Genomic DNA, 25,121 nt, shown 5'->3' on the forward strand with positions numbered 1-25,121 from the left:
TCCATAACTTACGGCACTTTAATATATATACATATACAATCAATTCATCTATGGTAAATATAATAAGGTAAGAGGGGAGGGTTATCAATACACCCGGATTCTAATTCTTTAATCGAAACCGATCCATCGCGGAATCATCTTTAATATTAGAATCGTTAACTTTTAATATTATGAACTTACTCTTTAATATTAAACCAATAGATACATAGGTCACACAAGAATATAAATATTCTTACATTCTCCCACTTGACCTTTGTATCGTCTTGATGGTTTTAGTTACTATAATACGCACTTTATATCAAGTTCATAAATCCTTTAAATACCATATAAAACTAGAACTAATCAGATCATGGCGGTCACACATCATTATGCGATATGATCCCTTCCAAGTATCACAAATCAATTCTAATTTTATATTGTCCTTTCATTGAGATGATCCTTTATTCTCAATATATCATATGTTATCTAAAACCATAATTTATACATACTACAATGATAACATATTTAATAAACAGAAACAAAACTTTAATTGAATTCCAAGTGTCTTACACCTTATGAGAACAATATAATTCGCGTAGCAAGGCGTTCTCTATAATACCCAAATGCTTTTCATGGCCAGTAAACATTTTGGGTGATAATCCTTTATTTAACAAATCCGCTTCAATTATATTAGTTCTTATATGGCCAATGGACACTTTATGTTTCTGTACTTCTTCATTTACCGATAAAATACTTCAACGTCATGCATATCACCTTTCAAGTACTTATCTTTCCTTTAGAAGAAGATTTCTGCGAAATTATCACAATAAAATCTCAGCGGCTTGGCTATAATGTTAACAGTTCCAAGTCCCGAGATTAAATTTCACAATCACTTTTCATGAACTTTGGCCTCAAAGCATGCCAAAATTCAATGTTCATAGTGGAAATAGCAATGACAAACTATTTTCCACTTTTCCATAATATTGCTCCCATGACTTAAAGGAACAAATAGCCAAACGTCAATTTTCTACCATTGACGCATCCGACATAGTCTGAATCTGAATATCCATTCACTTTTAAGTCATCGGATCCCCTTTACATAAGCATGTGCTCTTTGGTGCCTTGCAAATACCTGAGGACTTTCATTGCAGCTTTCCAGTGATCCTTTCGGGATTACTTTGATATCGACTCAACATATCAACAATAATGTAATATTCGGTCACCTACATGCATATAAAATTCTTTCCATTTCCTTATGCTCCAATTCACTTTTAGGACATTGTCCCCTTTCTAAATTAGAGCTATCTTTAAAGAGCAATTTTCCAGTCTATCTCTCCAAAATTTTATTGATATATCCTTTATGATACAAATTCAATAATCCTTATGATAAACTCAAAATATTTCTATTTCGATCACATAAGATGTCTCACTGATATCATTCATTTCAAAATCCTTATGCTCCAATTCACGTTTAGGACATTTCATTTTACTGAACTTGTCTCCCTTCTGAATTGGAGCAATCCTTATAGAGAGATACTATTTATTAACATCATGTAACATACCCATGTCATTTGCAACAAGTAAAATATCATCAACATATAGGACTTACTTTATAAACTTGCTCCCACTGATTTTTATATAGATACTTCGATCAATAATGATCTCTAAAATACCATTCACAGGAAGCTTGTTTTAGTCCATATATTGACTTACTCAGCTTACATACTAATTTTTCTTGTTATGTGGTCAAGAATCCTTCAGGTTTGTCCATATACACTTTCTCTACCATTTCTCCATTCAGAAAGATGGTTTTTACATCCATTTGGTGAAGCTCGTGATCATAATGAGTCACTAAAGCCAAAATAATTCTTTAAAGAACAGTCACTTTTCATGGCTCGTTGGAATGAGTAAATATTTATCACGGCTTATGTCACATTCACTATTAATAGTGTAAACCACAGTAATTTGAAACGACATATTTTCTTTTCCTTACTGATCGTTTCAATTTTTATTGTGGTTCACTATTCTCTTCTAGAATTGTGACAAGTTCATCTACTTCATTTTCAATTAGTGGGTTTTACACATCATCATGTTGTTCTATTATGTCTTTTGATAGTGATGCAATAGGAACAACAGCCTTAGGTGCAACAACATGTGGATGAACCATATCATGGACTTCATGAACATCCACCTTTCACCACTCCCACTGTTTTCACCATTTTCAATGAACCTAGCATTTCCCGTTTAAAATATTCTCGTACTATGGTTAGAACAATAAAGTGTATACTTCTTTGATTTTTCCGAATAGCCAATATAAAATTCACTGACAATTCTTAAATCAAAATCTTTTCATGTGGACTATATATAACATTATTTATGCTCGACAACACCAAATACGAATATGCCTTAAGTTAGGTTTCCTTTCCGTCCACAGTTCAAAAGGAGTTTTAGGAACTGTCTTACTGGGAACCTAATTAAGCATATACATCGTAGTCTTTAAAGCATAAATCCACAATGAAAAGGGTAAAGTATAACAACTTAACATATTTCTAACCATTTTCATTAATGTACTATTCCACATTTCTATTACTCCATCCTGTAGCGGAGTATTAAGCATTACATACCATGCACAAATGCCTCTACTTCGAGAAACATTACAAATGGACATGGATATTATCCATAAAATTGAAATAAAAACTCAACATCTTTATCCAACCTCACAATTTTAACTTTTCTATCTAACTGTCATTCCACCATGTCAATGAATACCTTTAGGACATTCAATGACTTAGATCATTCATACAATAGACATTTATTCCATAACGTGAGTAATCGTCGATAAAGATGATAAAGTATTTCTCACCAACCAAAGAAGGAGTATCAAAAGGACCGAGTATATCAGTATGTATTAACTTAATAAGTTGAGTGCTTCTCGTGGCTGACTTCTTTATAATGTGTTTAGTTTGCTTCTCTTTAATGCAATCTATACACATAATTAGGACACTAAAATTCCAATTTTGAGGAAAACTTTCATACTTTACCAACCTCATAATACTTTCTTTGGAAATATGACCTTATCTTTAATTCCACAAGAACGTTAAACTTTTACTTGACTAAAGACGCTTAACGCCTCGACTTTCAATATTAAATAAGGATTCAGAAAACTTTGCATCAAGATTGTATCTATTAAGTGAATCAAATAATGTACCATTATCATAATAATAATCATATCGGCACGACAAGGATACACCATATGCAATCTTGATATTTAAACTTAAGCTATCCAATCTACTTATAAAAACAAGAACTATACCACATCAGGCACATACAGATATTCTTTAAGATCTACATGGCATCCGATGTCTAAGATAGATCCGTAAGTCTTAATGCCTTCGTTCAATGCTTTCATCATGTTTTCCATGAACAAATATTGTTCAACTCCATTTATAGATTGGATCGAACTGAATCCATGTTTAATATGAGACATATGAGTTGTAGCACCAAAAACTAACCTCTAAGTATTACTAGGCTCTACGATAAGATTTAATTTAAAGTAAACAAAACCGTTATGTTCAACTCTCTTATCGAATCAAGCCTTCCTTTTAGGAAAATCTTTCCTGAAGTGTTCTATTTTCTTGCAAATGAAACACTTCTTTTCCTTATGGATATACTTTTCTGGACCTTTCAGAAAAGATTTATCCTTCCTTTTGTCCTACTTACTTAGTTTTCCTTTTACTGGTGCTTATACCTCCAAAACCTATGAGATTCGCAACTTGATAATTTATCTTCTTTAATCTCCCTTCTTTTTAAACCAACATAGCCTTTAATTATTTAAATGTCCCATTCATCTTAAATGGTGTTATAATTCACCTGGAACTGACTAAATTTAACATGCCGAGAGTTTATGATAAATTTTGACTATCAATTGCTCATGAACCTCCGTTCTCAAGGTCGTTAACTTTACTGTCTGCCAAGTTTGACATGTTTGTCACATGATCGTGAATCGGCTGAGACCAGTCAAACTTCTTTGTAGTAAGCCCATTCATTATGCTTCTACATTTGACTTAATAGCCAAACCCGATCGTGAGCGCTCTTTAATTTTGTTAATAAATTCCCTTACTTTATCTGTCATGGGCAAAGATGACCTCAAATTTTCTGCCATCGTCATTCTCATAAGGCTCAACCTGTTTGATCACACCAGAGTCTCACATTGAGATTTTCAGTTATAGAGTGACATCTATAATGGTTGAGGATTCCTCTTCCGTTAGTATGACTTGGTCCAATATTTTTCACCCAGCGTAAGCCGGATCTATTTGATCCATTCTCTATAATTTTGCCCATTAATTTAATGACAGAGTAAGCATATGCATACAAATTTTATAAAACTGCAATATTTATACATGCTTATCTATACGTGCTTGAGTTCTTTAACACAGATTCATAAACAGTAATAAAACTTTAAATAACATGCATTCAAGTAACCTTTGGGTAATACTTAAGCACATGTACTTTCAGCGATGCTAAATATATACTTTAACAATTAATCAAACTAAACATATATCAAATAAGCATGTTTCCTTTGGGTGTACATACTAAATGACACATGAATAAATGATTAATCCTTTTCGTATTTATTAACTATATACAATGATCCACCTTTGGGTGATCTCTCAGTATATAGATAATAAAAAAAAAATTGATCAATCAAACTCTTATGTCATTTATAGCATCTCTATAATCATGATCAATTAATTAACATTTATCATTTTCAATAAATAAATGCAATATAACAAGACCACTTTGGTGATAAACAAGTTATATATTATTTAAATATTGAAATCTTTAATGGATAGAATATCCTAATATTGTTTTAACATTTCATAAATCAATTACCCAACACAAAAGCGGAAGCATATTAACCAAAATCGAAAAATCCAAGACCATTCAAATTTCGATTTTGAAATCATATAAATGGTGAATTAACCAAATCTAGATTGGCTCTGATACCAACTGTTAGCCATATCTCTATGCTTTAATGATTTCGATAATGAAATCTAATTCTAGATTTGAATTAATTCAACCATAGCATTTATAATATAAGTGGGATAAAATCACCAACCTCCATCCATGCTTTCTTCATTTGATGTAGAGGTTGAATCCACCAATTGATGTTAGTCCTCTCATTGACTGGATCCTCCATAATTGATGTTATCCCCTCTTTGACCTCAAGTCTTTAATAATTCTTTTGATGGATAAAGAATCAAAATTTTAATGTATATATATATTTATATATACTCCTAAATGCCGTGAGTATATTGTCGTAAGGACATATATAATGTATACAAAATGTTTGCGGCATCTTTGCATGCATGAAGCCATACATATATATAGTTGATAAACGCCCCACCATGAAGGAGTGCATCTATTCGCATATACATATTAATCATGCATTAACCGGACACGAGACTGAAAAGATGTATTTGTTCATGAGTTGGCAGTTAACGTGTAACTACCTTTATTTATCCAAACTTACACTAATTGCCAACTCCTTCAATTCAACTTATATACTTTAATCGTTTAATGCTACACTTTCCATTCCATTATCCATAACTTACGGCACTTTAATATATATACATATACAATCAATTCATCTATGGTAAATATAATAAGGTAAGAGGGGAGGGTTATCAATACACCCGGATTCTAATTCTTTAATCGAAACCGATCTATCACGGAATCATCCTTAATATTAGAATCGTTAACTTTTAATATTATGAACTTACTCTTTAATATTAAACCAATAGATACATAGGTCACACAAGAATATAAATATTCTTACAGTTTTTCCCATAGGCACGGATCCCTAGCAATTGCCCATGCATTGATCAGTGCGCTCGTGCTAGATGCAACGTCATAACCTAGTACTTTTGTGTCGTGAGTTGATTCTCGAGGGATTAGTAATGGGACTGGTAAATGCAGCCTTAGACTCTCCTTGATCACTACTTTTAGGTAGGACATTTTTTCTCTGTCTTCCTCTTCTATTATCCCCTTGCTTTCGACAACCTTTCTTACTTCGTTTTGCAGAGTTTTCATGGTTCTTGGATTCCGTATCAGCTCCACCATTGTCCACTCTACAGTTGTTGCTGATGTATTGGTTCCAGCAACAAACATGTTCTGTAATAATCAAGAATAAAAAAGCAATCGATGTTTTAGAGAAACAGGCCAATAAGCGAACCGACAAGACTATTGGTTAGTGGTTCAATCGATCGGACCTATGGCAACTAGTTGACAATTGACATGGTAAGTTGTGTGCCATAGATATATAAAGTAAATAAATTATATAAATACTACTTAATGATGTAACACACAAATAAAAAGGTGGAAAATTTATACCAAGATAAGAGCTTTGATAGCATCATCTTCAACAGGGGAGCTATGTTGATTGTCTTTTTGAACTTTCAGTAATATGTCCACAAATAAAACCCTCCATCATCGATGTCCTCTCTCTCCTCTCTATCTCTGTGTTCTTGAATCACTATCTCCAAAACCTCATTAAACGCTTTAGTAACTATGTCGATTCTTCGATCCAACCAATCGAACCGTCTAGTCCAATTCAGCCATGGTATGTACTCCCATAGAGGAGACACGCCTATCAATTCCTCAAACTCCGCTAAAAGTTCACTGGAATTTCTTCCTCCGACGTGCTTCTTCCCCAACGCTACCCTTTATGCAAACAGTATCAAACTTAGAAAAAAATATTACTCGCAACTCAACTATTTATACAAGTTTGAAATTAGAAAAGCCATAAATAAATATGGGTTGTTTCTATGGAACTAAATAAAAAGAAAATATAACTTATTTCTATGGAACGGAGGGGTATTAACTAATAGAGCTTAAGCCCTTATAAGACCCATTACCAGAGGCTTAAGTTCTATCAAATTTTAAAACAATAAATTATTTTATAAAAGACTCTAAATAAGTGCTATACTATAAAGTTATGTTATTTTGGAAAAACTATTTAGAAGACATAGCCCGTACTAAAACTATATTTAAATATTTTTATCTACATCCGCCCCTACCTGCAGATTATATCATTTGTCAATGACATCAACACGTTGCTCAAGTTGACAACCGCCAATGAAGATCCGAGCCGCGTGATCTTCTCGACCATGAGCGACGTCTCCTTCTCTCTGAGGCGGCGGTAGGACTAAACCCTCTTGGTGCTGAGCAGCTGGAGCACGCAGATGCTGAGGGAGCAAACTCCACGTCTTTATTGTTGTAGAGGAGTCTTCCCGGGATGCTTAACCTGGGCCGGTTCGAGAAGGCGTGGTCCTGTATTTTCATGATCTCACATGCTACCTCGGCCGAGGAAGCAACGATGATGGGCACCCGCCAGAAATGGAGGAGCATGAGCGGGCCGTAGTGGTGGGAGAATGAGTGGAGCGCTCTGTGGGGGAATGAGCCCATCTGGTGGAGGTTTCCAAGCACCAGAAGCATGGGCCGGCACGGCTGTGGGTTTCTACGTGATGTTGGAGCGTGATAGCGGCACCATATGCGGAGGAAGAAGAGGAAGAGAGGTATGGGGAGAAGCGCAATGGATAAGAGTGAGAGTGACACCATTATCTTGTTAGCTAGCAAGAAAAAAGCAATGTTGAATGTGGTGGTATAAGTGTATATAGAGGTGTGATCAATTGCTAACTTTCTTAAGTTGCTATTTGCTAACTCATCAACAATGCAGTGTATTAAAAATGTCAACACGATAACATTAAAATGTCAACACATAATTTTGTTGAACTTCAATATAATGTGTTGATATTATGTGTTGATATTTTGATGTCACCGTGTTGACATTTTTAATACATTGTATAGATGAGTTAGCAGAGTTAGGAACTTAAATAGTTAGCAATATAATGCACCCCAGTGCATATAGCTCCAACTTTCATTTAATAACTTAAGTTTTAGATTTAAATGTGAAATTTTAATGTGCTATTGAAAGTACATCAACATTATATTTTTAATGATACGGAGTAGGAGTATAATACATCATATAAGTCAAATTCTAACTAAAAAATGGAGTTGCACAACAAAATTTGTTGGAAGAAATCACGGATGATATGCAAAGATTCGGAAATCAATTAGAATGATCTCAAATTAATTGTAAATTATTCTTTCCTGATTTGTAGCTAAGGTAAATCATACCATATGTAAATAATCCTCAGCCTATTAGGCGTGTATTCTCCTCACTATGAAATACACTTGAATGAATATATGAAACAAATATCAAACATGGCTTCAGAGCAGGATATTCAAAGGCTTAGAAAATAGTTCATCATCGCCAATATACCTTGTCCCGACCAGAAGGCGACGGACAACCAAACCTGCAAAATGTTAGGAGAAGAAGAGGATGTTAAAACCGGTGACATCAGACTCAAAACCAGCAAGAATGTGACAGTAGCATTCAAGCTAAATGGAAGACATTATCCACTGTGGGCTCGGCTTATGCGAGTAGCCATCGGAAGCAGAAGGGCGCTGAGGCACATCACTGGAGTGTCGGCGCCCCCAAATCCAACAGACAAGGAGTATCTGGAGTGGGAAGAGACCGACTTGGTGGTCTTTTCCTGGATCGTTGACAATATGGAGATCGATATCGTCGGAGATTTCGCACATCACCAAAGTGCGAAGGTGATTTGGGATAGCATGGCTGTGACGTATCAGAGTACGTCAGATGCATATCTGATATACGACTTAGAGGAAAAAGTCAGTCGGATTGTCCAAGGGGACATAGATCTGGAGACGTACTTGAGAACCTTGCATGGAGTATGGGTGGAGATCGATAAATGCCAGAACAAAACCATCACCTGCTGTGACAAAGGAGTATGTCAGTATCGAGAAATCATCAATACACGAAGATTATACAAATTTTTGGCCGGATTAAACTCTCAATACGAAGGAGTCAGAAGTGATATCCTCAAGGATAGTCCGACGCCTCCAGTAGACGTCACATACGGTTGGGTGAAACGGGAGGCCATACAGAAGAAGATCATGCCGCCGGCGAACCCCGGCCAAACCGGCGCGATGAATGGAGAACAACCACCGGTAGGAGTGGGCTTCGGATTCGGAGCCTGAAACCAGCGACCTCCATCCCAACCGGCGCTGCCCGTCAGGAGACACCACACCCCGCCTCCACCAACAACCACTGCGGTGGAACCAAGCCAGACAAAACCAAGCTGTGGTGCTCTCATTGTGGGATGAACAAACATACCAAGGAAACCTGCTTCAAATTGGTCGGATTTCCGGAATGGTGGGATGAAACTCAAAAGGGAAAGACAAAATTGACCATCGGAGTGGAGGAAACCGGTAGAGCAGAGACCAATGCCCGTGGAAGAGGCATTGACTGAGAGACTCCACGCGGCGGCGGTGGCAGGCGAGGTGAGGAGGTAGGGCAGGTAGCATTCGCCGGTCGTGTCGGAGAAGAAGGGAACGACGGCTTGTTTCCAGGAGGTAATGGGCTAGGTTTTTGCAAACCAAGCCCAATTTATAATTTAATTTCTAGCCCCCAAACTTTTAGAAAAATACATGTTAGTATGCCTTGAATTTGTATAGGATTAGGTTTCCTAATTGGGATAGGATTATGTTTCCTAGGCCCAGTCTGTCTAATGTGTGCCTATATATATGGGAGTAGAGCACATGATCTGTATCTGAAAACTGCAGTCATAATACAATTTGTTCTCCGTTTTTGCCCGTGGACGTAGCTAACACAACGTTGGTGAACCACGTAAATTCTGTGTCTATTTACGTTCTTTTGTTTCTCGATTCACAATTTCCCTATTTGTCATAACAATACATAATATACCCCATGCCTCACAATCTGCCCCCCATACTTAGAGTAATTCGAAAATTGACCCCGTATTGTGTGATAATATGTTTGCCAGTCCCAATAAATTTGACATTCTGCACATATTTCCTATTGCATGTAATGTACAACATAAGCCTAGTGAAAAAGATAAAGGGTGGATTTTTTATTGTGGATCCACTGATACGATGACTCATGATAGAGGGGATTTTGTGGATGGTAAATTAATATCAGTAGAGGGGAGTGGAACAATTGAGATTTCACCAACGCTAAAATTGTCGAACTGTCTCTATGTTCCCAAATTATCACAAAAGTTGATGTCTATTAGTCACGTGACGAAAGAATTAAACAGTACGCTACTATTGCATCCAATTCCTGTGTATTATCAGGACAAGGAGGATAATTGGGCAGGGCACTGAGCATCAAGGCCTCTACTATGTTGATGAGATGGCTCACCAAAGAAGTGTTGCAATCCTCGCTCACGGATCTGCGACTCGAGAAGCTTGGTTGTGGCATAGACATTTTGGACACCCATATCATGGTTATTTTAAACTGTTTTTTCCTAATTATTCTCATCTCAAGAATATAGATTGCTGATCTTGTGTTTTGGCGAAGAGCCATAGACAATCTTTTAAGTCTACTGAAACTCGTGTTAAAAGTCTTTTTTCTTTGGTACATGCTGATGTTTGGGGTCCTGCACCCGTTACTGGAGATCATGGTTTTAAATATTTTTTGTTATTTGTGGATGTTTGTTCAAGAATGACGTGGGTATATTTGTTGTCCTTTTTTAGAAACTAATTCAAAATCAATTTCAGACAACCATTAAAATTCTTAGGTCTGACAACAGGAGGGAGTTTGTCAATCGGGAAATGTAAAATTTTTTCGTGGATAAAGGATTAGTTCACCAAACCTCTTTCCCATATACCCCCGAACAAAATAGAGTAGCTGAAAGGAAAAATAGGATCATTTTGGAAATTACTCGTGGCCTGAAATTGTTGCTACATCTGTGTATTTAGTTAACCGTTTACCTACAAAAATTTTAAACATGAAAACGCCTTTACGACTTTTATCTTCACTAGCCAAAGTACCCGAATCACTTACCCTACCACTTAAAAGTTTTGGGTGTTCTGTGTATGTCCATGTTCCCAAACACGAAAGAACCAAATTTTCCGCTGGGGTATCAAATGTGTTTTTGTGGGGTATGGATGTTGGGGAAATCGCAGCGGAAATTACAAATTAAATAAATCCACAAAAGAATCTATTTAGGAGATTATGTGGATCGATTCAATTTTATGCTTGAACATGTTGAGACATATAATTGCGCAATTAGTCACATAACTTAGAATTAAATTATGTCGTTGAATACTTAGATGTGATTCTTCAATGTGATTGCAAGACCAAGGATCTTCTAACCTATGATTCAACTCTATATCTAAATTCGTTGTGGGGGGAATCTCTTAGAAATGTAGGGATCTCGAAGGAGAACACAAGAATGCCAAGAACACACAAGATGCAAATTTCGACTTCCCTATAGAGAGAGGGGGCCGAAAATTAGATGTGTGGAGGCTAAGGTTTCATTCTTGTGATGTGTGTATTGTCATGCCTCCTTCATCCCTTTTTATAGAGTTTTATGTGGGCTAGGTTAGGGATCTTTGGGGCTTGGATTGGGTCTCCCTCATTGGACTTCTTTACTAATTAAATTATAACCCATAATTTAATATAAGGCCAATGGAATATTTCTTGTGCCACAATCGAAGAAATATTGACCGCCCATCCAATCCGTGATTACAAGCAATCCAGGTTAACCTCTTTAATATATTATTTTCCGTGTTTAAGACTTTCTATATGCACTGATTAATTTGTAGTCTGCTATGGACTTTAAATTAATCAATATCTTTATTTCCAAGAGTTTGTCTAGTACGAGAAGTATATTAAGATATACTTTGCCTTTTCTATTATTCTTGGATAAAATCCAAACCGGCCGGGTTAGAACTTTTATCGAACACCTCTTGTGGATATAGTCATACCACGCGGGCACACGATTCATTGTAATAATAAAGCTGACACCATACTAGTTATCAATTACTACTGCCCAAGATATCAGGAATATTGGGTTACGCAAAACCCGCACCTACGGATAAGTCAAAACAACGCATGATCAAATAACGTGTGTCCTAAATTATTACAAAGATAAAAAAATATTAAATCTCCAAGACATCGTCTTACAGCAGATAGCAATAAAGACGTGTCTATTATTTAGATCATTGCAATGCTATACCACACCAGTGTCACTAGTCATTCTCAAGGTAAAGATGACTTTCGGACGGACACTGCAACCTTTCGCGATAGGTAGCCAAAGCCTATCTAGGTTGTGAAAAAGTTTTACTTCTACAAGGTACCGGTTGGGCCACCGCCACCTACTGTGACGACCTGTTCCACGACCTAACCTTCAATGTAGAAGACTTAGACTGATCTTACTTTCCGGCGCTTTAATTATATAATTTAATATATAATTATATACGGTCAATGCCCATTAAAGTGCTTTAATTATATAATTTAACATATAATTAAATACGGTCAATGTCCTAATGTAAAATACACGGTATGAAGACAACATTTATTATTCTCATTTATTATTCTCACTTAACACCTATCCCTTTAATATGACGATCAAACATCCCTCCCGTTAGGGCTTTTGTGAAAAGATCAACAAGGTTGTTTTCTGTTGCAATCTTGACTACTTGTATGTCACCTCTCTGTACGATCTCCTGAATGATATGATACTTCCTTTCTATGTGTTTGCTTGCCTTGTGGGGTCGTGGTTCCTTTGAGTTCGCAACAGCTCCAGAGTTATCACAATAGACCGTGATACTCTTTGAGGAAGTTCTTGAGCCACACAACCTCTTTTGCAGCTTCAGAAGCAGCTATATATTCGGCTTCCATCGCTGAGTCCGCAATGCATTTCTGCTTTGCACTCTTCCATAAAACGGCTCCACCTCCCAAGGTGAACACATAACCAGAAGTAGACTTCCTCGAATCACGATCAGATTGAAAATACTCTTTAGTCCTCTTCAGGTACCCCATAGGACATAGATCAGATGCCCTGTAAACTAGAACATACTCTTTAGTCCTCTTCAGGTACTTAAGTACAATATACAAACAATTTATCAAATTCAAAATAAACTCGAAAAATGCTTTTTAGTATATATGTTCCTACAATGGAATCAACCAAAAGAGTTATAGGTGCATTGATCCATCGTCTAGGAAGATAATAACCACTATGAATTGTAATTTTCTAGAGTATGAGTACTACTACACCAGCCTTAGTGGTCAGGGGGAGAGTAGAACTATTGATAGGTCGAGTGGACCCCTAAGTTAGTACTGCCACCGAGCCTGTCTTATCACCAGCAGAGCCTCCTCATTCGCCTTCACCCTATAGTCCTCCTCCAGTGATATCTGAGGTAATTAATGAATCTGGAGTCAATAGTACAATATTCCTAATGACTCGGTGACAGAAACAGTGGAGAATGCTACGATGGATGGAGATACATGGCAGTACATAATTCCTTATCGGAGCACAAGGGGAGTTCCACCTAAGAGGTACAGCCCAGAGCGTATCTCGAATAAGAGTAGATATTTAGTGGCAAATCTGGGTAAAACAAATTTGACGGAGATGAGAAGAGCCTTCACAACAGCTCTATACGATGAAGAGGAGATCCCTAGAACTGTGGAGGAAACAATGAAAATCCAACATTGGAGAGAGGCAATGCTGGTAGAAATGAAGGAACTAATGAAAAGCAAAACATGGGAAGTGTGTCTGACACCCGAGGGGTCTAGACTACTAGGATGTCGTTGGGTATTCACAATCAAGAAGAAACCAGATGGTTCAATTGAGCGCTACAAGGCGAGGTTAGTGGCAAAGGGCTATAGTCAAACCTAAGGATTCGATTATGCAGAGACCTTCTCACCAATGGCCAAGATGAGTACTATTCGTTTACTATTCTCTATTGCTGCAACGAAGAATTGGCTGCTACATCAATTTGATGGGGAATTCAAGGCAGGAGAGGTGTGTAAGCTAAAAAAGACTATTTATGGTTTGAAACAATCACCAAGGGCATGGTTTGGGAGATTTACTGAAGTAATGAAGAAATATGGATACCAATAGAGTAATTCAGATCATACTCTGTTCCACAAGAAGAAAGAAGAGAAGATCACATGTTTGAATATCTATGTGGATGATATGATCTGTTAGAGTTTATGTACTAGAAATCACGTTTCGAGTGATTGAATACTGTAAAACTCTTATTTTATTTTCCAAGGAATAAAACAGATTATTTTTGTCATAATGTTGTTATGTTTTACATTTAATGGATGTTAATTGCATGTTTAAATGTATAAGTTAACTTTACAAGTTCTAAGTCTTTGTTTTAGTAGACCGGTTGTGGGCGGCGTCCACTTTAAGGTAACACGGTGATAAGTCGTATTCTAAGCCTTGGTTACTGGTCAGTATGTCGTGAAATACATGTATTATCTGCAAAACAGTTGCTTAAGTGTGCAGGATTGAAGGATCCAAGTCAGTAGGTGACGATTCGTGTGACGCAAGTGAAGAGGGCACTAGAAGGGTGCGATACTGACCAGAATGCATGCCAGAGAAAAGGCTCGAGATGGAGAAGGAGGATAGCTGGGATGATTATTTTACAAGGGCAAAAAGGTCAAAATGCGGGAGAAGTCTACCCTAAAAGCAAGGGCAAGCCTCCTTATAAAAGAAGCCATTTGGAGAGAGAGAAAGAGTTCGGTTCGGAGTTTGACAATCACACTTAGTAGAATTCTCTCTAGAAGATCCATCCTTCAGCATTATCTTACCTCTCGTTCCTCGCCACAGCTATGGTCACTTGACGTCCAAGAGTCTGCCGGAGAAGTCATCAGTTCGCCTTTTCAGCCAGTTATCGCAGTAGTATAGTAGTATCATCGCCCGGAGTGGCACAACAATCTTAATCGCTTTCTTAGTTTAAAGTTTACTTTTGTTCATTGCTAGTTATTTGCAAACACTCATCGTTGTTGCTCTTTGAAGTACCTTGTTATTTTCCAACATTTACGTTATGAAGTTTCTATTTCGCATGTCACTTTGGTTTGAGTTTGCTTCATTCTGCCTAGGGAAGTTAGATTTAGTTATTGCTTTCAATTTCTAAGTGTTTTCTAATCGGGAGTTGTTGATTTGAAGTTGTAGCTAAGTTAGTCAAGTTTTCGTGCATGAGTTTCTTTTCTGCGCCGTGATTACCACCTTGCATGTCAGTCAGTAGAAGTAAAAGTTGCAGTTTACTGTTTAATTTAAGTTTAAGCATTTTAATCGATGGATTTTAAGTTTGAATTCATGAATCTGAAGTTTAGTTATGGTGTCTGTGTTCATATGATTTTTGTCAATACTTGGTGAAGAAGAAAACGTCAAAATCAACTTTAATTGGTCCACCTTTACTTTTAAGTTACTTTTTACTTTTGTTCACTACTTTTCAGAGGTACTATCCAGACTTGTCAGAAAGCCCCCAGCCATCAGATACACATTGTTTTCTAACTTTCCTCTTTTAGTAACTGTCTACTTTCCATATGTCTCTGATACACCTTGTCCCCTACTTTCACGAACACTCCCATATGTCTGTTATTTTTCCGCCTACTAGTCAGTAGAGTACTACCTTATTTCCTGTCTAGGTAAAATCTCAACCCAAGCGTTGTAGCTAACCAAACACCCAGGAAAGTCACCACAGTTATCTAAACGTGTCCATCCTCGTGGGATTCGACCCTTACCTCCGCTATACTAATCAGTTGAAGTGGGTTGAGGAAATTTGTTTGAAGTGAGATCTCGGTCGTCGTATCAACGACTCAGCTGGTCGGGAATCTCTTCCTGGATTAGTTGGATACACTCCAATTTCACATGCGAAACCATCGAGGACAGAGAACCGACCACTTCAAAATGGCGCCGTTGCCGGGGATGGATGGCGTTCATACCTGTTATTGTGTGTGATCTTTTTGGTGTACATATTGTTTATAATTTTTCTTTTCTTTTTATTTTCAGTTTATGAGAAGTGACTCGGCTCCTGGCCAGTGGAGACCAAGGATACTTCCCATAGGAACAATACTCGTTACCACTCGTTCTGGCCTGTCGACAGCACTGTCCGACCTGGGCACGAGTAGCGACGAAGAAAATGAGGAGCTAGAGTACCAGCTCCCGGAGCTTCCACCCCAACCAGTAAGGACACTAGTGAGGATGGCTGACCATGGTGAGGATGATCCCGAGCTCGCAACACTTACCGCACATGCCGACGGAGATCCCCCACAAGCCATAGTGGTCACCCCAGGCCAGACCGCCAGTGATGTGAAACCCCACGTTATCGCAATCTTACCGACGTACTGTGGGAAGAGCTACGAGGGACCATACGAATTCTTAAATGAGTTCTGCAAAATCTGTAAGGCACAGAGGCGGTCAGCAGGAGCGAGCGAGGACGATTACCGACTGAAGGCCCTGCCCTTTGTCCTAAAGGGAGAGGCCAACACTTGGTTCATGCGCCTGCCAGCCGACTCCATCAATACATGGGCCGATTTCAAGTCAGTATTCCTAGCTGAATTTTTCCCATCTTTGAAGACAAGTGCATTGAAGAGGAAAATATCGTGCATAAGGCAAGAATATGATGAAACCTTGAGCGAGTACTGGGAGAAGTACATGAGCCTTCTGGAGTCATGCCCCAACCATCGCATGAAGGAGATAGAGGTGCACCACACCTTCTATGAAGGGATGAACAAAGAAACCAAGGATCTGGCAAATTCATCGTCTAGAGGTGATTTCACCCAGTTGAGAGTGAGTGAGGCCAAAAAGGTGCTATGGATGGACTTGAAGATGGAGGAATTGAAGAAGGAACTGCTGACCGCAATCAAGCAGAACACTCCACCACCTTCTCCAACTGGAGGCCAAGAAGCCCCAGCACTACCGTATGATCAGCCGGACAACTCGCCGGATGTGGAGCAAGCGAATGCCGCAGGTTACTAAAATTCCAACGGCAATTGGATTCCGGGGAAACAAAGAGATGCACCGTGGAGGGACCACCCAAATTTCCGATGGGGAGATGGGAATCAGAATCAGAACCAAAATCCGGCCCCAAATCAACCCAACCCCCAATGAACCAATATCCCAACCGCGGACCAACAAACCCTGACTACCAGTCTAACTGGGTAGGAAGAAACCAGCATCCTCAGAACCAAAACCCTCAAAACCAGAACCCGAACCCTACCTATGTGCCACCCCATCAGCGAAACTACCAAAACCAAAACCACAATCAAAACCAAAACCAGCACCAATTTAACCCAGGGCCTCAACATAACATCCACCACCAAAACCAAAATCAGTACCAGCACAACCACGATCAGTATAACCCTCCTGCCCAGTATAACCAGTACCCACCAAACCAAAACCAACAAAATTTCTCAAGCTACCAGTCAAACCCACCAGCTCAGTATAACCAGTATCAGAGCTCGAGCCAATTCCATCACCCAAACAGGTCGAGGAGGTCCGTGGAGGACATGATGGGAGAAATGCTTGCCTCGTAGCAAGGCATTAAAAATGACTTGCAGTCCAGTAATGAAACAATGCAAGGAATGCAAAGTGCCCAGAAGGAGCATAGGGCAAATATGGATATGATGAACAGGCAGTTGGCCCAGCTCGCTAACTCAGTGGGCGAAATGAAGGGGAACTCAGGGAAACTCCCATCTACAGTCCATATACCGGAAAAGGCAAATGTGAGCAAGATTACACTGCGGTCAGGAACGGCTTACAACGGACCTCGGCTTAAGAACCCTGTCGGGGAGTCTAGTATAGAAGGGGTGCTGAGCGACGTCATCCCAGCGGAAGAGCTCAAGAGGCCTCTGCCTCAGGTGGAGGATCCGTTTTTTCTAAACAAGGAGCCTACCGCGGAAGAAAAGGAGGGAGAAACACAACCTGGGAATGAGCAACCGGGAGGGGTGATACCCACATCAGACCCGCGAACCCGGGAGGCTCAAACGGGAAATCCGCAAGGATTGACTGGAGAGGCTAAAGGGGAAAAACCATTTCCATACCGGTTTGTGACAAAAAGGAAGAAGGAAAACCCTGTGGATTTCATGTCAATCTTCGGGAAGCTGGATGTCACCATACCATTTCTCCAAGCCGTGAGACTGCCCCCCTGGGGAAGTTTATAAAGGAGTTCATAGCTGGGAAAGCCCAGGAGGATGGAAAGATCATGGTGGAGGGAATAGCGTCATCAATTGTACAGGAGAAGCTACCACCCAAGAGAGCCGACCCAGGTATGTTTACCCTACCCATAACGATTGGAGATGTGAAAATCGAGCATGCAATGTGTGATTTGGGAGCATCTATCAATGTTATGCCGCTATCTATTTATAATCGGTTAAAAGGGGTAAAATTGTCGAATCCTAGGGTATTGATCCAACTGGCTGATAAGTCGTGTATCAATCCTGAGGGTGTGTTAGAAAATGTGTTGGTCAGGATACAGAACTTTACTTATCCCGCGGATTTTTATGTCATTAAAATGAGTGAACCAGAAGCTAGGGAGTCTAGCGGGATACTGTTAGGAAGACCATTTTTAAGAACGGCCAAGACAATTGTGGATATGGCCGAAGGGACAATATGCATTGACTTTAATGGTGAGAAATTTGTCTTTGACATCAACGAAGCCATGAAGAAACCAATAGACTCTGAAAATCTATGTTATGTTGATGTAATTGACCCCCTAGTCCAAGAATTTCTTGAGACCGAATTATTGCAGGAAAAGCTCCAAGCCTTGGATGAGTATGCCCAGGCTGATGTGGAAGCAGCCGCATGGTGTGATCTGATCAGTAGCCGAGGGTTGACTGACGAAGAGATCGAGGAAACAATTATGGAATTTTGTCAGAAGTCAGAACTAGCAGGATTCGTAGGGGCCATGGTACCGGCCAGTATGGAGGAAAAATCAGATGCTGAACAGGAACAAGAGGAGGATTCAAGGGAAAACCCTCTACCTACGGACACACTACCCCCGCAAGTGGAGTTGAAAAAGTTACCAGCAATACTTAAGTATGCCTACCTAGGGTGAAAAAGTTACCAGCAACACTTAAGTATGCCTACCTAGGGGAGGAAAACTCATTCCCCGTAATCATCAACAGCAGGTTGACTGAAGAACAAGAGGCAAGACTACTGACCGTGTTGAGCAAGAACAAGAAGGCTATTGGATGGAGCCTTACGGACCTGGTAGGTATAAGCCCGAACGTCTGCATGCACCACATTAGGCTAGAGGATGGAGCCAAGGTGCATAGGGACTCTTAAAGAAAGGTGAACCCAAACATGCGAGAAGAAATACTGAAAGAAATCTTGAAGTTGCTCTCACTGGGCATTATATACTCGGTGCCAGACAGTGAATGGGTTAGCCCAATCCATATGGTCCCCAAGAAGTCAGGGATCCAGGTAATCAAGAATGAGAGGAATGAACTAGTGCCCACCAGACTGGTTACTGGTTGGCGAATGTGTATAGATTACCGGAAGCTGAACGCTGCAACCAGGAAGGACCACTTCTCCGTGCCATTCATCGATCAAATGCTGGAGCGACTAGCTGGGAGGAAGTACTTCTGCTTTTTGGATGGGTATAGTGGATACTTTCAAATCTATGTGAACCCGGAGGACCAGGATAAGACCACGTTCACGTGCCCGTTTGGAACCTATGCATATAGGCGTATGCCATTTGGCCTATGCAACGCCCCCGGTACTTTCCAGCGGTGCATGATGAGCATATTCTCGGACTTGATTGAAGATTGTATAGAGATCTTTATGGATGATTTCACCGTCTATGGAGACTCTTTCGACTCGTGCTTGCAACATTTGGATATGGTGCTAGGAAGGTGTCAAGCAAAGAGTCTGGTCTTGAACTTTGAGAAATGCCACTTTATGGTTACAGAAGGAATTGTCCTAGGACACGTGGTGTCAGAAAAAGGAATCCAGGTGGATCAAGCTAAGGTGGATGTCATATCCAAACTACCCTTCCCTACTGATCAGAAAGGAATAAGAGGTTTCCTTGGCCATGCGGGATTTTATCGAAGATTTATCAAGGATTTCGCCAAGATTGCCCAACCACTCACCAGGCTTCTCCAGAACGAGGTGGAATTCATCTTCGATGAGCATTGCAAGGCTGCTTTCAACCTCCTTAAGGAAAAATTGATTTCTGCACCGATCATTCAGGCTCCTTACTGGGATCACTCCTTCGAGGTGATGTGCGATGCTAGTGACTATGCAGTGGGGGCCGTACTGGGTCAGAAAATAGACAGAAAAAGGTACGTGATATTCTATGCGTCAAAAACCCTGAATCAAGCCCAACGAAATTATGACACCACCGAGAAGGAGATGTTGGCGGTTGTCTATTCATTTGAGAAGTTCAGGCAGTACCTACTGGGATCCAGAGTCATCGTCTATACTGATCATGCGGCGATCAAGTATCTCATTGCGAAGAAAGAGTCAAAGCCCCGACTAATCAGATGGGTGCTGCTTTTACAAGAATTCGACTGGGAGGTAGAAAACAAGAAGGGAGTCGAGAACAAGGTAGCGGACCACTTGAGCAGAATAATACAAGAAGGAAGCAGTGAAGATGTGAGGGATCGATTCCCGGAAGAGCATTTATGTGAAGTAATTTTCTCCGCAAGGAAGATCAATTGGGAAGAAGTGATGAGACTTACTGGTCAGGACGCAACAACCAAGGGTAAGGAGAAAGTGGGACAGGAACCCTGGTATGCGGACATGGCAAACTACTTAGTAACAGGAGAACTGCCAATGGTGCCAAACGTAACGAAGGCTCAGAGGATGAAGATCGAAGCAAGGTATTATTTCTGGGACGATCCATACTTGTGGAAGGCAGGAGCAGACCAGGTCATTAGAAGATGTGTTCCTGACTGGGAGCAACAGGATGTACTGACACACTGCCACTCCTTGGCATGTGGAGGGCATTTCGGGCCTAGGAAGACTGCCAGAAAAGTGCTAGATAGCGGATTCTACTGGCCAACCCTGAATAGAGATGCATACGAGTTCTACAAGGGTTGTGACCGTTGCCAACTGACCGGTGGAATCTCCGCAAGAGATGAAATGCCGCAAGTTCCAGTAATAGTTTGTGAGGTGTTTGACATCTGGGGTATGGACTTCATGGGTCCTTTTCCCTCATCTTATGGAAACTCCTACATCTTAGTGGCAGTTGACTACGTGTCAAAATGGATAGAAGCCAAGGCCACAAGCACTTGTGAATCTAAAGAAGTCACAAAGTTCCTCAAGAGTCATATATTCAGCCGGTTTGGGATACCAAGAGCAATCATCTCTGATCAGGGGACTCACTTCTGCAACAGAACGGTCGAAGCATTGATGAAGAAGTACGAAGTTCATCACCGTCTATCCAGTCCTTACCACCCCCAAGCCAACGGGCAGGCGGAGATCTCAAACAGGGAAATAAAGAGCATTTTAGAGAAGACAGTCAACCCATCCATAAAAGATTGGAGCATAAGGTTGGAAGATGCTCTGTGGGCATATCGGACAGCATACAAAACTCCTATAGGGATGTCCCCCTACCGCATCGTCTTTGGGAAGATGTGTCACTTGCCAGTGGGAATTGAGCACCGAGCATACTGGGCAGTACAACAGGTTAATGTGGATGTTAAGGCCTGCGAAGAGGAAAGGAAGCTACAACTACAGGAGCTGGAAGAACTCAGATTGGAGTCGTTCGACTCAGCCATGTGGTACAAGGAGAAAACAAAGATGTGGCACGACAAAAATCTAAGAACCAAAGATCTCCAAGTTGGTCAGAAAGTACTACTCTTCCAGTCAAGATTGAAGCTGATGCCTGGGAAGCTCAAATCAAAATGGGCAGGACCTTATATTATCACTGCATTACGTGCTAATGGAGCGGTCGAGATTTCAGGGAGTATCCCTAACTCTGAACCTTTTGTCGTTAATGGACATAGATTGAAAATATGTAGGGAAAATGAAGAAGTGTGTGTAGTGGAAGAAATTCCACTACACTTTAAGAACGTCTAAATGATCAGTAGGAAAGGGGTTTGAAGTTTCACTTGGTCAGCGGCATAGTATTGTACTTACTGACCGGGTAATACTTCAAATACCCTTAGTAAGGATGTAAATATTGTAAATATTTGTTATTTTAATTTAAGTCAAGAAAGAAAAACAACAAAAAGATTTTTTTCGGATCTTAAATATTAATTCTGAGTTCGTACTGACCATGAGGATACCACTTGGGTGAAACTCTGAATTATATTATAGAGCCATTTAATTGCTTTGTTTCTATTTCTAGCTAATTGAGAAGAGGGAGTTGAGTAAAGTTTGAATTTTGGGTGTGTTGCAGCTTTGCAGGCGAGTGCAGAGGCTGGGAGGCGCGTGAAGCAAGGACGTGACAGGCAACGTCCAATCAGCTGCCAGCAAACACAACCGCCTCCACACGAAGCGTCTCAACCGGACGACCGACTGCAACCGGTCAAACTGCCCACCACCCTATGAAATACCCCATCGCCTACTCCCCTTCACTTTACAAACTCTCACCTGCACTCTCTTTTCCACAACCGCAACCCCCACTCCGAAGACCACCACCCACTACAGAAACCACCACCGGCACAGCCATGGCAAAGAAGAAGGCAATCATCAACCGAGCATCTACCGCCGGCGGGGCCTCGTCTGAACCCCAGACAGCAGCCGAATCAAGGCCGCCAAGCCCACAACAAGCACAACCACCGCCGACGACACAAACTCCGGCGATGGTTCCTTTAGACACATTGGCGGCGTTTCTAAGCTAACAGGACCCCAACAGAGACTGGGCAGCAACCCTAGCCGGATTTGGCTTAACCAGAGGAGTGCCAGCGACATCAAACCCTACCCCAACCACAACCACAGAAAATCCACTCACCACCACCCCAAAAACCTTAATTCCGACGTCCAAAAATATTTCCCCAACAATTGCTGCACAAGCAGAACCCTGCCACCCTTCTCTCATACACCAAACAGAGCCGCTGGACGTCAGCCCTCTTTCCGTCTATCAAGATCCCAACTGGGGAGAAACAGAAGACAAGGAAGGTGGAGGGAGAGCAAGTGAGAGCAAGAAGGATGAAGCAGAGGAGATTAGGGCCACTGAAGCAGAAATCGATGCAGCGAAGGAGGAGATCGATCTGAACGAAACGTCCAGGAAGCAAGGGTTAATGACGGGTGAAGAATTTCAAGCGGTTTTGGGAAAAGGGGATCGAATCGTGGTGAACCCTGAAGGGGTGGCAGAGGTACTGGACCTCGCATCCCAGGCAGTAGGGGAAGAGGAAGTAGCAAAGGAAGACGAAAGGTCGAAAGAGGTAGTCCACAAATCAGTGGGAGAGAGGACAGACGAACAACCGGAAAAGGCAGAACAACCTGAGAAGGAAGGTCAAGAGCCAGAAACACATCAAGAGGAAGCCTCAGTGGTGACTAAACCCAACCCAGTAAAGAGGAGGCTAGGGTTGAAAAACGACCCCAAGGCGGAAAGGCAGAAACCCCAAAGAGTGTCACAGAGATGTTTGGGAAAGTGGACGTCCAACAAGGCAGGAGCAAACACCGCAACAGATGCAGTGGAGGTTTCGAGTGATGACGAGAAGACTACTCCTACAAAACCTGGGGAGGAGCCCTCGAATGCTAGCCAGGAGGACACCCAATTGGCAACAGGGACAGGGACAGTATCAGCAACGCCGACTGACCAGGAGGAGAATACTGACAAGGTGGCTGAGGGTCTGGACCTCGCATCAGAGTCAGTAGGTCAGGAGGAGGCAGCAAGAAGTAATACTAGTGCCCGCATGGTGGCCGAGCCTACCGCCCAGGAGGACACTTCAACACAAGCCGACGAGGAAGCAGAGGCAATGGATATCGAAGGAACCAAGAGCATTCAGGAAAGGAAGAGGAAGGGGAAAGCCCCTGTCAAAACAAAACAAGTAAAGAAGAAGCAGCGCACCGCCAATACAAGCATAGCGATCAGAGAGCTAGAAGAGAAAGAGAGATCAAGTGACACAGACTACACTTCCAGCGAGAATTCTGACTCAGAGAGTGATATCTCTCTGGAAGGAGAAGACTATCACGAGCAGCAGCTCCCAGACAACCACTTTGAACTAGTCCACCCTCCGGTAGAAAGGATCGTGTGCCGGCGGTGGAGGGTAACGCTCACTGATGAGCTTATGGAGGACATGAAGCACTTCGACACCCAAAAGTTTCAGGACGCATTTGACGACAAGGATGACAGTAGCAAACAAGTCAAATGCGGAAAGGTACTCCATATACCCTCTTTGGATGAGTTGTCTGTACGTGATTCTTTCATGGCCAGTATAGAGGCATTGGGCTTTGAGTGGCTGTTAGATAATAGGGACCCAGAGATATCTGTGAGATTAGCGAAGGAATTTTTCACCACGTTTAGGTTCCAAGTAACCACAGACCTAGACGAGGTGTCAATCTCCTTTAGGATATTCGGTGGTGAACTGTCGATGAGTTTGATAGAGTGGACTGTCAGATTGGGAATGTGTAGCCTGGAGGAGGCTATAGGTCCGGACTGGAGAAGCCGTGAGAGGGGGGTACCGAGGCGACATGTAGAATTTGAGCCCTAGGAAGCCTAGGAGGAGCTAACCCACCCCAACGCTGGCCAGTTTGCCTCCACAAAATCCAGATCCACCCACTTCAACAACTCCATGCTAAGATTGGTGCAGCTTTATTTAGGCTACAACTTGCTGGGGCAGAGTAACTCAGCCGCCAGAACGTCCATGACAGAATTGTACCTAGTGTGGTGTGCTAAGCGTGGAAGAAAACTACACTTGGGATTTTGGACAGCCTACCAATGCCATCTATTAGCCACCTACCCAGCCAGAAACTTGTCCCTCTGCAACATCCTAGGAGCTTTCGTGCACAACAACATAATCATAACAGAGGCAGAGGACCTGTCTCCAATGTACATGGTCGACGCTCCTGGCCTATTTGATGTACCCTTCTTTGTCCGCACCAACTTGGTATACTACAGAGAAGGAGTACCCCAGTTCTACCCAATGGGAGAAGCCCCTGGGGGAAGGGCACAACAAGGCCAGGAGGTGCAAGCTGCCCCGATCGACCAAGCGCAGAGGCTGAGGCAAGAGAATCTGGAGCGGGCAGTGACTGAGCTGGCTGAGGAGAACAGACAATCGCGGGCGGAGATGGCGAAACTGACAGCCCTGATGGAGAGCGTACTAAAGGAGTTGGCAA

At 41.2% G+C, this 25,121-nt stretch overlaps 2 protein-coding genes and 1 pseudogene across 2 annotated transcripts; 2 read left to right on the forward strand and 1 right to left on the reverse strand.

Moving 5' to 3' along the window:
* Positions 1–5,814: 5,814 nt before the first annotated feature.
* On the reverse strand, positions 5,815–7,150 carry LOC125189632 (cytochrome P450 71A6 pseudogene; annotated as a pseudogene).
* A 1,214-nt stretch (positions 7,151–8,364) lies between these two features.
* LOC148926524 (uncharacterized) lies at positions 8,365–9,105 on the forward strand. The gene has a single exon (XM_089059155.1). It carries the CDS (start codon positions 8,365–8,367, stop codon positions 9,103–9,105), a length of 741 nt encoding a protein of 246 aa, XP_088915281.1.
* A 14,656-nt stretch (positions 9,106–23,761) lies between these two features.
* Positions 23,762–24,496, forward strand: LOC148926525 (uncharacterized). Its single transcript, XM_089059156.1, has one exon. The coding sequence runs from the start codon at positions 23,762–23,764 to the stop codon at positions 24,494–24,496; it is 735 nt and encodes a 244-aa protein (XP_088915282.1).
* Positions 24,497–25,121: the final 625 nt, after the last annotated feature.

The sequence above is a fragment of the Salvia hispanica genome, chromosome 5 (genome assembly GCF_029641045.1).
Source record: "Salvia hispanica isolate PSC_SH4W2 chromosome 5, Shi_PSC_v1, whole genome shotgun sequence".
NCBI lineage: Eukaryota > Viridiplantae > Streptophyta > Magnoliopsida > Lamiales > Lamiaceae > Salvia > Salvia hispanica.

What these genes read in the sequence shown, in the direction of transcription:
- LOC148926524 (XM_089059155.1), top strand. Translation starts at nt 8,365, where the DNA reads ATGTTAGGAGAAGAAGAGGATGTTAAAACCGGTGACATCAGACTCAAA.
- LOC148926525 (XM_089059156.1), top strand. Translation starts at nt 23,762, where the DNA reads ATGGATATCGAAGGAACCAAGAGCATTCAGGAAAGGAAGAGGAAGGGG.